Source organism: Megalobrama amblycephala, linkage group LG7 (genome assembly GCF_018812025.1).
Source record: "Megalobrama amblycephala isolate DHTTF-2021 linkage group LG7, ASM1881202v1, whole genome shotgun sequence".
Taxonomy (NCBI): domain Eukaryota; kingdom Metazoa; phylum Chordata; class Actinopteri; order Cypriniformes; family Xenocyprididae; genus Megalobrama; species Megalobrama amblycephala.
In genome coordinates this window covers 35,372,146-35,387,003 of record NC_063050.1, presented here as the reverse complement: position 1 = coordinate 35,387,003, position 14,858 = coordinate 35,372,146, and the positions used below count along the sequence as shown (strand labels likewise).

Genomic DNA, 14,858 nt, shown 5'->3' with positions numbered 1-14,858 from the left:
GAGATATAGTGAAAGATATGGCTGAATCTGAATTAGCATACTTCCCTACTATATAGTAGGAGAAAAACAGTATGTGACAAAAGAAGTATGTCTAAATTCACAGTTCTCACAAAAAGTAGGCAAAAAGCATCCTAATTACCTACTACTTCCGGCGAGATTCTGAAGTGTGCATGCGATGGACAATTTACTATCCCATGAGGCCACCGGAGAGGATTTGTGATTGAAAGTGAAGTGACGTAACTGACGTGGGTAGATCATGTGATAATGACAACATGGTGAATGTTGTCCGGATTACATTCATACTATACACACTCATATTATATAGAACATAATTTTTAGCGGCTGTGAATAAATTACTTATTCAAAATAAGTACCTACTCAAGAGAATATGCGATTTCAGATGCAGCCATTGAGTAACAATATTAGTAACCATATCACTCATATTGTCCTTCCATCATATGCCTCAAATTACAGAAATAAACATCAAAGTTCAACTTCAAGTTCAATCAACATCAACAACAAATGAAGATTCTACATTTTTCAAAATTCATAACAATTCTAAAGAAACACAATATTACATACTAAATAGGTCCATTGTTAATTTGCAATACATCAATGTGTTAACTTTTCCAGCCCTAAAAATATTACTCAATACTTATTATAAGAATATGTTGCACTACTTTTTCCACAAGGAAAAATGCCAGGACCTAACGTGCTGAGCATGAACACACGACAGCCACAGACATCGCACCATGATATGTCGCTGTTAAAGAAATAGAACCCAAGCACGGAAGAAGGGAAAGTTCTTAAAGCAGCCAAGTTACATTCCAGCATGAACCACTAACAACATTCAAAAGTTTGTTGAGACTGAATCCAAGAATGTAATTTTAATTGATATATGTTTTCAGAGACCAGGAAAAAACATAGACAATGATGTGCTAAGAAGCCATAACCCATTACAAAAATTGAAAAGGATTTATTTAATGGACTCAGAAGAAAAAATAAAGAACCTCTTACAGAATCAAGAAGCCTATGATTAAAAATAGGGGATCCCTTACATATGTAGTCTAAGCAACAAAAATAATAACAAAAACACATTACAGAAACATTATACAAACTAACATCCTTTGTGTAGTCCATTCACTGTCCCATTCAATGAAGTTTTACTCAATCAGCACATGCAATCAACTAGAACCTTATACTATATTTAACAGACACTCACAAATAAAGATAAGACATGACACGTGCAGAATTACGCTCTTTTTTAAAGGATTAGTTTACTTTAAAATGAAAATTACCCCATCCTAGGTGTATATAACTTTCTTCTTTCAGATGAATACAATCGGAGTTATATTAATAATCACCCTGATGCTCCTAGCATTATAATGGCAGTGCACGGAAAGCACCTGTTTGAAACCACAACCCCAAGAAAGTGCATCCATCCATCATAAACGTACTCCACACGGGTCCGAGGGATTAATAAAGGCCTTCTGAAGTGAAGCGATGCATTTGTGTAAGAAAAATGTCCATATTTAACACGTTATAAAGTAAAATAACTAGCTTCCGTCAGTGTAATGCCTCTCGCAGGCTATTAGGGATGAGCTCTTCAATATGCCTCTCCCAGACTTCTTGTTTCAATTGGAAATACGCCAAAGCAATATTCTTTTAATTTGTCCCCAAACTGTAAAAAAAAAAAAAAAAAAAACTTACTTGCTTACCTGCCATTTCTTTGTAATTATTTGTGAAATTTACTAAAGCAATAAGCCCCAAGAAGACGTGGTTTACAGTGAATTTATAACAGCTAAGGGGTGTTGTTAGGCACGACGTGGAGCGGAATGACTTAAGCCTTGTTCACACTGCACACGTCTGCAGCGGTTTTGTTCCGTCCTCTATGCGGTGCCAACTCACACCAGGAGCATTTTAGGAGCAAAACGACAGGATTCACATGATTAGCCTGTCCTACGTTGTTTTTCTCGGATTTTTTGTGTTCTAACATGGGTAAGTTAAATTTTTGTTTTGTCCAGCTTAATTCTGTTTATTGTTGTGTTTTTGCTATCCCACATGAGTCTGCATGGGTTGTTTGTTTTAAAATTGACAGGATTTTGGACTTTTATTTTGTATTTACTGCGCAGCTTTGAAGCGGTGTCTGTCAAAAATAGGCAAGGCACCTATCTTTAGCGAAGCGGCGCGGAGAGCTGCAGTGCGGCTGATGTAACACAAGCATTGACCGCGTATCAGCTCCGGTAGCCGCATCACAGCCGTAACGCGCAGCAGACGCGTGCAGTGTAAACAAGGCTTAAAACCCCTTAGCTGTTATAAATTCACTGTAAACCATGGCTTCACTGGGCTTATTGCTTTTATAAAACAGGTACCACACAATACAAATATTAAAGCCAAAAAATATGTATCAATGCAACTTTCATAAAGTAAAATCATTAAAAGCCTTCCTTCCGCTGGAAAAATTAGTTACAACGGCTTCGAATGCAGCTAAACCAATCAGAATCAACTATCCGTTTTATATTTAAAAACTGTTTTAAAGTAAATCCTACACATCCTATTTTTTTTGTGCATTGTTCATACCCAAATATGTAATATGGAAAATCAGAGGGGAGACAAGTCATTTGACAATATTACAGTCTTCCATGCTGTAGTGTGCTGGAATATAGTGTGATAAAAATAATAAAATGAGTGAATGATTATTGAGCTGACCGATACAACAGTAGTCTTAGATTCAGCATCAAGTAAAGCAAAAGTTTTCAGTTCAGAATGAGACTGTTAGAAAGTTTTTTAGTTTAATTAAGTCCTACTTAAGTTGTTAAAAAACACTCTAAATTTCTAAAATTCTCAACTACAAAATGCATTTAAGATACATTTAAACTATAATACATTTTCATTTAATTGCAGTTAAAATATCCAAAAACATTTCATTCAGTTTGTATTTAAGTATATCCTTTTAAAGTATATTATTTCTGCCCCAAGTACTTTTTTTTAACAAGTACTTCTTTTTCACAAGGGTATATTAGCCTTGAGCTCAGGTGACACCACTTTTAACATTTGTCAAAAGTACTTTTTCTTTCTTTAGTGTTTTGTAAGTGTACCAATAACTGAATAAGTAAATGTTACTGAAATGTGGTACAAAATATATGGAATGTTGTCATATTATCTATGCCCTTAATGTAAATACTAAGACCACATCTGCGTTGACTTTCCTCACATATTTTCAAACAGGTCACTGCAATGATGGGAGAACCATTTAACTTCTCAGCCAGAGCTAGCTATCAATTATTTACAGTCACCTGTTTAAAATTTAAAGTGCCACACATTAACGTTCCCAGCACCTACACTTTCACCCTGACCATCCAATGATCCACCACCCCTCCCCATCCTAGAAATGGCCAATGATAATGAGTTGCTTTTGCCACTGAACTGGAGATGTTAAATCAAGCCAGGTCAAAGGAGATGGCAGGCGTCACGGTAAGGGCACAGACATGCCCAATTACATTTCGGTCTTAATTGGTTGCACAAGCATAAACAATATATTCAGCAACAATGATGTAGCACATTGTGTAGAGCACTGGGATTTTGGGCAACAAAAGCTAGTACAAAAAAAAATTTGAATTCACAAATCTGACTAAAAATTATTGTAAATAAAAATCAGATTTAGGTCATGGCCGTCAGTTGTTTGTGAACTAAATCTGCTGTAAAAGAGCGAGCTGTTTAAGCATTGTATGAAATGCTTGAATATGGATGTCCACATTTGTATATTACCACCTAAATGGGGAAGGTTTTAGGTAAAACTAAGCATAATTCTAAAATAATGCAAATTAATGCTCCTGTAGCAGTTTCAAATGACGTAAAACTAGTATGTTTGCATAGCGTTCTTCTTAAAATATTAACACATTTTGCCCTATGTGATGTCTGTTTTTATACTGTAAGTTTATATTTGTCAACACACATTTACCTACATTTTGTTCTTTATAATTTCTATATACTGTATGGCATATTTTATTATTTTCACTTGTTTGCACACTTTTAATTAATTATCAATAGGGTAGTTATCAGTGTATGACAAGTTTTGGTAATAAGATTAAATGTTTTTTTAAGTGTCTGAATAATATTCCTTAATGACCAGTATTGGCTACTTGAAAATGATGTCAGACTGAGCTGTAATATATTTAAGATATCAGTGTGTCTAATATTATACCCCCATACATCTTTTGCCCAGTAGGATGGAGTATATAAATTTGCAAAATAAATAAACTTTCATTTTTACTTTTAATACGTAAGTACGTTAAAAATCAAAAACTTATGTACTTTAAAAGTTTCCTTTACTTTAAAAAGGAGTACTTAATCCTTTTACTTTTATTAATATTAATATTAATATTTTATTAGGGTATCTATACTTTACGCAAGTATTTGATTTGTGTCCACAACTGCAGAAAACGTCTCCACAAATTAGAATTTGTAGGCATAAACAAAATTTAAAAATTGTGGTGAAGGGGAAGACTTCCAGCTTTACATTTTGCACTATATTCCAAATCTTCAAAAGTGCATCCCCAAGACCTGCCATGGCAGAATTATTGTCAGTGATGATGCTAAATGCCATTGGTGCTCTTGATCAATCACATTAGTTTGAATATACATGTCATATTTTCAGTAAATATCAATGTAAAAAGATCCACTCAAAAATGAAACAAACACAGAATCCTATTCACAGAACAAACAAAATATTTGTTTTTTCCTCAAGCAAAAAATCAATAATTTACACGGCATTTAAGCTGTGGTACCTCATAATCACTGAGGTGAAAAGCACTGTTGTAAAACTAAATCTCTCCTCACGCATTACCATTTAAAAACAGTTTCCATGTTTTCATGGTAACAGAAAATGATCAGTTGCTTCAAGTCCTCAACAGACATTACATGTGCCCTATTACTGTAAATAAAAGGAAAACCATTCACTTTCCAATATAGATCCTGGCTTATATGCACACAGCCTCTTGATCAACATCTTTTTAAAAAAAATCCAACACACAATCCACGCTCAAACTGTCTGACTAACCTGGAGCATTACTGGACCCAAAGCAAGCTCAGGAAATGTTAGGAAAGATAAGATGACTCTGCTAGACTAATCCATTCTGGTGGCGGAGAGAAAAAGCCAGAGAGAGAGAGAGAGAGAGAGAGAGAGAGAGCAGCAGAGCAGTGACACAGGGTAATCCTCCGGGGTCTTGCATTAGCGCGCTAAATTAAAGGCGGTATTAGATTAAATTGGCTCTCCGATTTCAGGGGTGTAAGTAAAATTCTAATTTGCATTTTCCACTGCCGCTTAAGATATAATTAGTTCAGGGTGATTCCCAGGTGCAAAACACTGACAGCAACATCCAGCTGCTTACTGGGAGTTTATCATTTGTTAGCAGCAAAAGGTGCAATCAGCTGGGTCTACATATATGCCTGTGTTAGTCTGTGTGAATGAGTCAGTGTGTTTGTGTGTTGTGTATCTGTTCGTATTAGGCTTATTGGGAGCAAGTCAATTATAATTTTTTTTAAAAAGAGTGTATTTTAGTCTGAATGTGGCTGCAGACGCTTGTGTAAAGGCACATGGTTCTCCTATACTGGTCATTACACATGTTGGCTCAATATAAATTAATGAAGGAACTGTGTGTGGGCAGAGGATGCTAATCAGTCTAACAGCAAACTCTGATCACTCTACATTTCCTCACACATTGAATACAACAACAAAGAGTCTATGAAGAACTATCATGGATGAAAAACAACATAACCTTAGCATTATAAATAAATTAGATAAGGTTTATTCTATATTTATTTTATCAAAAATACAGTAATAACAATAATAATGTTAAGTATTATTACAATTTAAAATAACTGTTTGAATATATTATATAATTCATTCCTGTGATTGCAAAGTTGAATTTTCAGCAGTTATTATTCCAGTCTTGAGTGTCACATGATTTTTCAGAACTCATTCAAATGTGCTTATTATCAATTTTGAAAACAGTTGTCCTGTATTTGAAATAGATTTTTTTATAACAATGTAAAAGTTTTTACTATCATTTTTGATCAATTTAATGCCCTTGCTGAATAAAATTATTACTTTCTTTAAAATAAATCTTGCTGACCCCAAACTTTGTGTATATATATATATTAAAATTTCTTAAAATCTCTTGGAGACACGGCCACAGTTCTTCTGGATTTGGTTTGCCTCGGTTTCATATGTTTCTTCATGTTATCACAGACGGATTTGATGATGGTGAGCTCTGATCTCCATGTGGAGCACCGGCTGTTATCAGTCTTATTGTGTATTCAAAAATCTCACTGGATTATTACAATTAATGGCAAAATGAATGTTTGGAAATGTGAACTGATATTTCCTATTGACACACTACAGCGAAAGATCGCGGTTGAATTATGCATAAACTACAGTTGTTTACTTCTAGGTAACAGTTTATAATGTTTTCATAGAATGCACGATTTGTGCAGTCGATTGTAACTGAATAACAGATACTTCGTGTAACAGCAGAGCAACTTTCAGCTATCGTCTACAATGAGTTCAGCTCATTGTGCTCTTCCTTTGTTGCGATGTAACAACTGATAGGCCTATATAAATTTCTTTTTAACTTTTTAACATGCCTATTTGATAAGCAACAACAACAAAAAATGCTGGGAAAGATCAGCTCTACAGCAAAATATAGAAGGGCAAGCAAGAAGGATGAGGAAGAAATACAGGATGAAGAGGAAAACGAGGATGAAGAAAACCAATATAGACACTTTTTGTTAGTTTTTGTAAGTTTGAGAGAGCTATTTTTGTTAAATTTGGATTGCTAATATAGCAGAGGTATTTTTTGTTATTTATTATTTATTTATTTTTCTAATACAGAAGAGACATTAACTTGTCATAATAAAACATGTTGAATAACCTCTGAGAAGCCTATATGAATTTGTGTATTTGGTTATAGATAGTGTTTTGTAATATAACAATTTTATATCCATACAGAGAAGGGATATTTTAAATGTATTGAAATTATAAGGCATCTTTGAGTAAACTTCGAGGTATCATTTGAGTATTGCCGGGCCGAGTGTCCTGGTTTTTGGTAATCAAAATATGGTCACCCTAGTATATAAACAATTATAAAATATGAACATATATATAGTTATTATAGTTTTTCGTCTTCCCCAGCTCCTCAATACATTTCTAGAAATGTAGATTACAGAACATGATATCTGCACTCCTGCAAGAGAATGTACTCTTCGTACCCTTCTAGATCTAGATTGATTCATCTCTGTATCAGTCCATTTAGACCTAAAGTAACATGTTCATTAAAACTTCCACCAAAGGAGTGTTCCAAACTGCCATAATTTCCTAATTTAAGACATATGAATACTTAAAGGTGAAGTCTGTTACTTCTCTTCCATAAGAGGAACCAAATGGAAAAGCAAAAATAATGACCTGTTTTCAAACAGGTTTCCAGACCAGAACACTTCTCCGTCTGCCACTGGTCAGCCAAACTGACAGGACTGAAAGTGCCACAGAGGCACACTTGTTGCACACTTTCATGGAAAATCAAACTACGAATTTACATATTGTCCCTGCATATTAAGCTAAGTAAATTTACACACTTTACCTTTCACACATAACAACCACATCAACAATGCCTAGTCTGTGATTAGCATTTAAGAAACATATATATAAGAGGAAGTAGAGGAAGTACTTAGAGGAAGAGGAAGAGGAAGAGGAAGGAAGTACTTCTATGTGAATATATGCTTTAGGTGCTGTTTACACTTGGTAACCACCTGTGACTGTATTTCATGGAAGGGAAGGCATGTTGATGTCAGACATACAAGTCAATGTGCAATTTTTAAACCTTTGTTTTGGTGCAGTGTTTACATATTAGGTGAGTAGGCAGTCATTCGATGTTGTCCGATTTGCATTAGGACACATTAGTGTTTACACTGCAAATACTATGTGCCTTTATGTGTGTAAATTGTGTGAGATCAGATCACGGTGTACTGTAACCTGTTTACATGTAACCTGTGTTTTGCGCTGTCCACACACCTCACCCAGGACGGATGTTCAACCATGTGTAAACAAAGCCTTTGTTTGCTGAACTAAATTCAAGAAATATATATCCTCTATTTGTACACTCTCATGCAAACATACACACACCAATAAACCAAAATTTGTATTTTTAAGGTATTTGTTTTAAAGAAAAATTATTGCCTTTTACTTGGACCAAAAATATGGATAAATCACTGTAAGCCCTTGAAAATAGAACAATTCAGAGAACTCTCATGTCAGAAGTAATAAGTGGATAATCTATTTGATTGTTTTTGCTATTTTCTTTTCAGTGTGTAAGGACATCAGGAAGAGAATCTAGACTTTCCCCATCCCAAGTGTGATAGAAGAACAGCAGTAGGAATTTTCCTATTGCTCTCATTGTGGGGAAGATCGACTAGCCTCGTCAGGAGACAGTTTCTATAATTGGTTAAAATGACCAAGTGCAGAGAAGGATGGCTCTCTGCTGAAAACCATTTCCCAGCTCAGCTTGGAGCAGAGCCAAGCCCTGGGTTGTTCGGATACGTTCCAGCCCCAGCCTGACTGGCAGCAATTAGGGGTGTCTGAGCCAAGCTCAGCTTGCGCTCCGCACAAACACCCCTAATTACTGCCAATTAGGCTAGGCGGGTAGGCAGATTTGAGAAGCCGGGGGGATGTTCAGGCATGGGTGGGCATGGAAACAATTTTCAAGGGCTTAGAAACGTGACTAGAAGGAAAGGTTAATGCTTTTGAGAGCACGGAGGGAGGGAGGGGGAGTGTGGTGTCTGAGCCGTCGTCTCACCTCTAGTGATGAGCCAGGCTTCTTTTTTAGCTCCTCGCATTTCCGAAACTTGCAGATCTGGTGGCCCGTCTTACGGTTCCGACAACTGCTGCACACTCCACAGTTGATTAGCCTCCTGCAGGGCGCGCAGACCCCACACCTTTTCCTTTTCTTTTTCGCTGGGTTTCCGCTGGATGCGGAGGAATTATTCTGTGGGCAGTCTGCCAGATTGGCAATTTGAAACGCACTGTCTGTAACGGCTGCTGAGGCTGCGGGGGAGTGAAGGGCTGTCATGACGATGACCCCGGGAGGTAATGAGATGCCCCCTAAAGCCGGAATAGCGGAAAAAGTTCCAACACGTTCCGGGAGATTCATTATCTCTGCTTCAGCAGCACCGCATTTCAGCTTGTTCATGCATTCTCCTGCTAAAGGTCTGCAGTGTTCAGGGGATAAGCTAGAGAGGAAATTATTATTTGCCATTTGCAGCGTCTCTGGCGGCACGCCAGGTTTCCCCGGCCTTTGGGAGTCATTTCTATGCATGCTGGTCCTATTAGGGTTTATTGCTGCTGATTTCCTTCCCCAGAGCATGCTGTTATCACAGTTCCAAGGGGACACACCGATTCTGGCGCTGGGAAAAATTGGTGTCGTTATGCGGGCAATCTTAGCAGTCTGTGGAAATGCCCCATTGGTTTTGTAAAAGTTTGCAAACGACCTGTACCTTTCCATTTCTGCATTGTAATCCAACAGCTGGCTTAATCCACCGTCCTGAAGATTATCCTTTTGCAAGAGTGACACGTCAGTGCTTTGGCCGCTTTCAATGCAAAGTGCATTGTTAAGATTAGACATGACTGCTAAGTTTCAAGCGCTCACAAGAAATATTTGGGGGGAGGGTGGCAGTTGGTTTTTGTCAAGGTGAAGCTTGTTAGACACAAGACGTTACCATCCTGGATTGTCCTCTCCACTAAAACAAGAGAACAACAATTACGGATACAAGTGACAAACATTTCTTGTTCATCATCTGACACTTCCAAGTTACTCAAATCCAGTGAAAGTCAAAATTACTGATTGCTTTAGTCATAAAATTGGGATTCTAATCTTGTGACTTACCATTGTAGATATGAAACTTTAATGTTGCATAACAATGGGAAACAGACATTTGCATGTGTGAAAATCATATGAATGGACCACCAAGACTGAAAAAAGTACACTAATTATTTACTATAGTAATTTTAGTATAAGACCACTACAAATAAGTGGCATCATAATAGAAACATTTTATGTAAAAATAAATAAATACGTTTTTCAATAATATCTCAAATAGCTACAAGCAGCCTCAAACTATAGAAATCTCTTATTTTCAGAAAATCGTATAAGTGATCATGGATCAAGCACAAAGTTCTTATGAAAATATGTAGAATGAATCACATTGTCAAGATTCACCCAATTATACAATTCTACATGCTTTGTTAGGCTCTCTCCAACCACGTCTCAGACCTTGACAACTGTAGTGTGTGTGTGTGTGTGTGTGTGTGTGGGGGGGGGGGATCCATTTCCGATCTCACAGTCTGGCTGGGTTTTGTTGCCACAGATAAAAGCCCATTAGACACATCTTCCTCTTCTTGCATTACCTTTCACTAGACTCTCTCACTGACTGCCTATGGTACACTGCAAGAAGACTACAGCAATTCAAAGCACTGTGAACATCTGGTTCTAAATTTAATAGAACATTTCCACCTGAGAGACAACACTGGAAACCCATTCATATCTAAGACCCCGCCATTAATCATCTGAGACCTCACATGAAGCCAGTAATGTTTCTTTATTAAGTTTATTAAAGAGGCTCATGCTGTTTTATAACTTCCTAATTAAAGGCAAACAGAACAAAACTGACTAACACATATCACATTACACTTGCAAGCGTACGAAGTTTTATCTGTTCTGAGAAGCAATGTACAATGTATTGATGATGCTAATTATTCATTTACTGTTATTATCATCGCTGATGTTTTTCAGTAAAAGGTGCTTTTAAAACGTCAATTTTCAAGCTGTAGCTAAACAAAGTTCAGAGAATAAGAAATATCCGATACTGAAAGAATCAGAAAGAAGACAGAAAGAGGTTGAGAGTAGACAACTGTGCCTTCGATTACAGCCCGAGACGTACAGATCAAATTGCATAATGGGATTTAATCACTCTGGTGACTACAAAACCACCCGAAATAAATAATAAAACAGTGGACATTCAGAAAGCATGCGCCACATCGCTAAGCGAGAAAAAAATGAAAGAGCATCACCTACCAGACAATCCAGACACTAGAGCAGCACATTACTGCGATGAATACACAAAATACGCGCGCCGAGTGATCACTACACAAACACCATCTTTACGCACAAAACGCCATTGTTCATGCGAAGAAAAGTAGATGGAAAGGTATATGTTTGTGATGGCGTCCGGGTTGAGGCTGTTGTCCGTGGAGCGATGACTGGAGGTGAGGTGTCTCCTGTCGCTGTGTGTGGCTGATTGGTGCTGAGGTGAGGAGGATGGGGATGTGGACACCAACTGATCATTGGCTGGAAATTACTATAGAAACACCAGGAGCTCTGGGGAGGGGGTGCTCATCAATCTCCACCGGGAAACAGCGTGCTTTCTCTCTCTATCTATCTGTTTGGAAACTCTTTACATTACAGTCTCAGAGATTACATGTAAGTAGGCTATAATGAATTACAATATTAAGCGTATTTAAAAGCAGTTACACAGAATATTTTCATATTGGCTTTAAACACCCTGGTTCATAGCACACTGTCAAAAAAGCAGTCTGCTCCCTAGGTTGAGACACAACAATTAGCTGGTAACACTTTAGTATAGGGAACACATATAAACAATTAACTACGACCATTCCCTTAATAAACTCTTAATTTACTGCTTATTAATAGTTAGTAAGGTAGTTGTTAAGTTTAGGTATTGGGTAGGATTAAGAATGTAGAATAAGGTCATGCAGAATAAGGCATTAATGTGCTTAATAAGTACTAATAAATAGCCAATATTCTAATAATATGCATGCTAATAAGCAACTAGTTAAAAGACCCTAAAATAAAGTGTTGCCAATTAGCTTAAGTACACTGGCTAAAACAAAATGTTTGTCTGGTAACCCAGTGTGTATCATATGGCAAAAACCTGAACAAACTGACAAGCTGTTGTACCCCTAAAGGTACAAATTTTGCACACTTTTTCTGACAGTGTACAAGGGAACTTTCACTCAATGAAAAGGAAAATTCCATCACACTCATGTCTTTTGAAACTTGTGGAATAGCCTACAAAAGAAGATATTTTGAAGAACAGTGGGGTCCCAAAAATTAGACATTTTTACGAATATATTTTATGTTCCACAGAATAAATAATGCAGGTTTGGAAACAACATGGGCAAACTATCCCTTTAAGGTAACAAATGCACAGTATATCACTATTTCTGTACTTTATAGACTAGGTTCTTTTGTACTAAGTACTTGCTTGAGTAATTACACTAGACAGTGCAATGTCTTTTCTATTCAGTCACTTTATGAGGTGTTTAAAGTGACTTCTATCTGAAGACATCTAGGAATGACAATTGAAATAGAATTGAGGGCTTAATTGAAATAGGAAAAATGTTTGAACTGTGCACTGAGAAAAAAAATGTGGAATTTGTCAAATATTATTTTTATTGTCATTGATTAAAGTGTATTTAAAACAAAATGACTGGAGTGGGGATCTATTTTGTACGTAGTGTTCTCATAATGTCCCAACCAACAATAATCATTGTGTTGACAGACCTGTTTACCTCTTAAGTTTGTAAGAAACTGTGGATTTGTACATATTTATTTTGCAATGTTAACCAAAACAAATGGTAATTTAATTTAATATTTGTACTAGTTTGATATGTATTTTGTGCATACATTAATACCATTGGAAAACCATTTAAAAGCTCTTGGTGAATTCCTGGTGACAAACTACACTTCTTAAAATCCTGAAGCACAATCCACCAATCAGAGAATTCTTATTACCATAGATATTTGAATTGCAGGAATTGTGCACCTCCAGTGACATCAGTGTCCGATTCTCTTCCCATTCATTTTCTCCATTTATAGATATTCATTAAAAAACTGATGAATACATTTGTGACCACATTTTATATTAAACACCACATTTTTTTTTTATCAAAAGAAGCATTGCATTTAAAATATAGGAAATTAACAATTCAAATACATATAAAACAGAAGAACACACACACATTTGTTTTTGTGAATTGTGGGGACATTCCATAGGCGTAATGGTTTTTATATTGTACAAACTGTATTTTCTATTGCCTTACACACCTACCCATCACAGGAAACTGTGCACATTTTTATTTTCTCAAAAAAAAAAAAAAAAAAACTCATTCTGTATGATTTATAAGTCTTTTGAAAAATGAGGTCATGGGGTAATTTCCTCATAAGTCACCCTCTATGTCTATATCTATGTCATACCCATGTCATTATACAAATTTGTGTCCTGATATGTCACAAAAACACACACACACACACACACACACACACACACACACACAAACATTCTTGTACATCTATCTTTGTGAGGACATTCATTGACACAATGCAATATCTAGCTACTTACCCTAACCTTACCAATCACAACTAAGTGCCTAACCTGAACCCTTAACCTAATTATAACCATATCCCTAAAACCAAGTCTTGACCTTCAAACAGTCCTTTAAAGGGGTCTCACAAAGTGAGGACTGGCCAAAATGTTCTCACTTTACTCTCTTGGTCCTCACTCTGATGGTCTAAAACGCAAACTGGTCCTCACAAAGATAGCCGTACAAGTACACACACGCACACACAAAAAAAATCTTCTATGTTATAATGCCCTTTTCAAAGGAACTTGCAGCCTCCCTGCAATACATGCACAGCTACTACCATTCAAATGTTTGGGGTCATTAATTGTTTTTTTACTTTTTTTTTTTTTATACTAAAAGAATACTTTAAAGTGTTAAAGTATATATGTTACGTATCCGGCGTCTGCTGGTTCCTGCTACTCCCCAACAGAGGTCGCCGGTTCACTATTTCATTGCACACACAGTCATACATCACTCTGAACTACATTTCCCATAATTCCCCATCTAGGAACCAATCACACACTCGCACCTGTTTCCCATCAGTGGACCCTTTATAAGCTGCACCCAGACACACACACAGGGCTGAGTATTGTTTAGTCATATGTTTTCTGCGTTAATCCTTGTTCCTAGTTCCCCAACAGAGGTTGCCGGTTCACTATTTCATTGCACACACAGTCATACATCACTCTGGACTACATTTCCCATAATTCCCCATCTAGGAACCAATCACACACTCGCACCTGTTTCCCATCAGTGGACCCTTTATAAGCTGCACCCAGACACACACACAGGGCTGAGTATTGTTTAGTCGTATGTTTTCTGCGTTAATCCTTGTTCCTAGTTCCTAGCCTTGTCTTTGTTCCATGTTCCTTGTTCCTAGTTCCTAGCCTTGCCTTGTTTTTGACCCTGGACTGTTTATTCCTTGTTTGATGATCGTTTGCTGCCTGCCTTGACCATTGCCTGTGACTTGGATTACTCTTCTGCCTTGCCCTTATGTTTCTGTTTGCTGGTGTTTGACCCTTGCCTGTATGACTACGCTTATTCTAATAAAGCCTGCATGTGGATCTCCCCCTTGTCGTCATGACTCCCCACTGTTACAATAAACAGTATGGTGTTTATTATAAAATGCCTTAAATCATATTATTTATATTTTTTTCATCATTAGAATGTATTGGTTTGGAATTTAAATTATTTTAGATCTTTAGGCTTTACTACCTCAGCATGAAGTCAGCTATCAAAATAGGTGCCCACATATTTCATGTAGTATCATAAATTGTTGTACGCTCTTTTTTTCAAGGCAAAATTTCATTTATTATTACTGAATCAACCTAAATACATTAGGTTACAACAACAAAAATATTTCTGAGAGTCAGATCAGATGGATAGA

At 36.6% G+C, this 14,858-nt stretch overlaps 1 protein-coding gene across 1 annotated transcript in view; it reads right to left on the bottom strand.

Annotated features, from left to right (window-relative positions):
- The window catches only part of cxxc4 (CXXC finger 4), a 33,944-nt gene extending 22,275 nt beyond the window's left edge, over positions 1-11,669 (bottom strand). The window contains exons 1-2 of the mRNA XM_048197214.1: positions 11,124-11,669; positions 8,850-9,789 (exon numbers count right to left, since the gene is read on the bottom strand). Coding sequence (XP_048053171.1) covers positions 8,850-9,674 — 825 coding nt within the window. The 5' untranslated portion in view covers positions 9,675-9,789; positions 11,124-11,669. The remainder of the gene's footprint in view (positions 1-8,849; positions 9,790-11,123) is intronic.
- Positions 11,670-14,858: the final 3,189 nt, after the last annotated feature.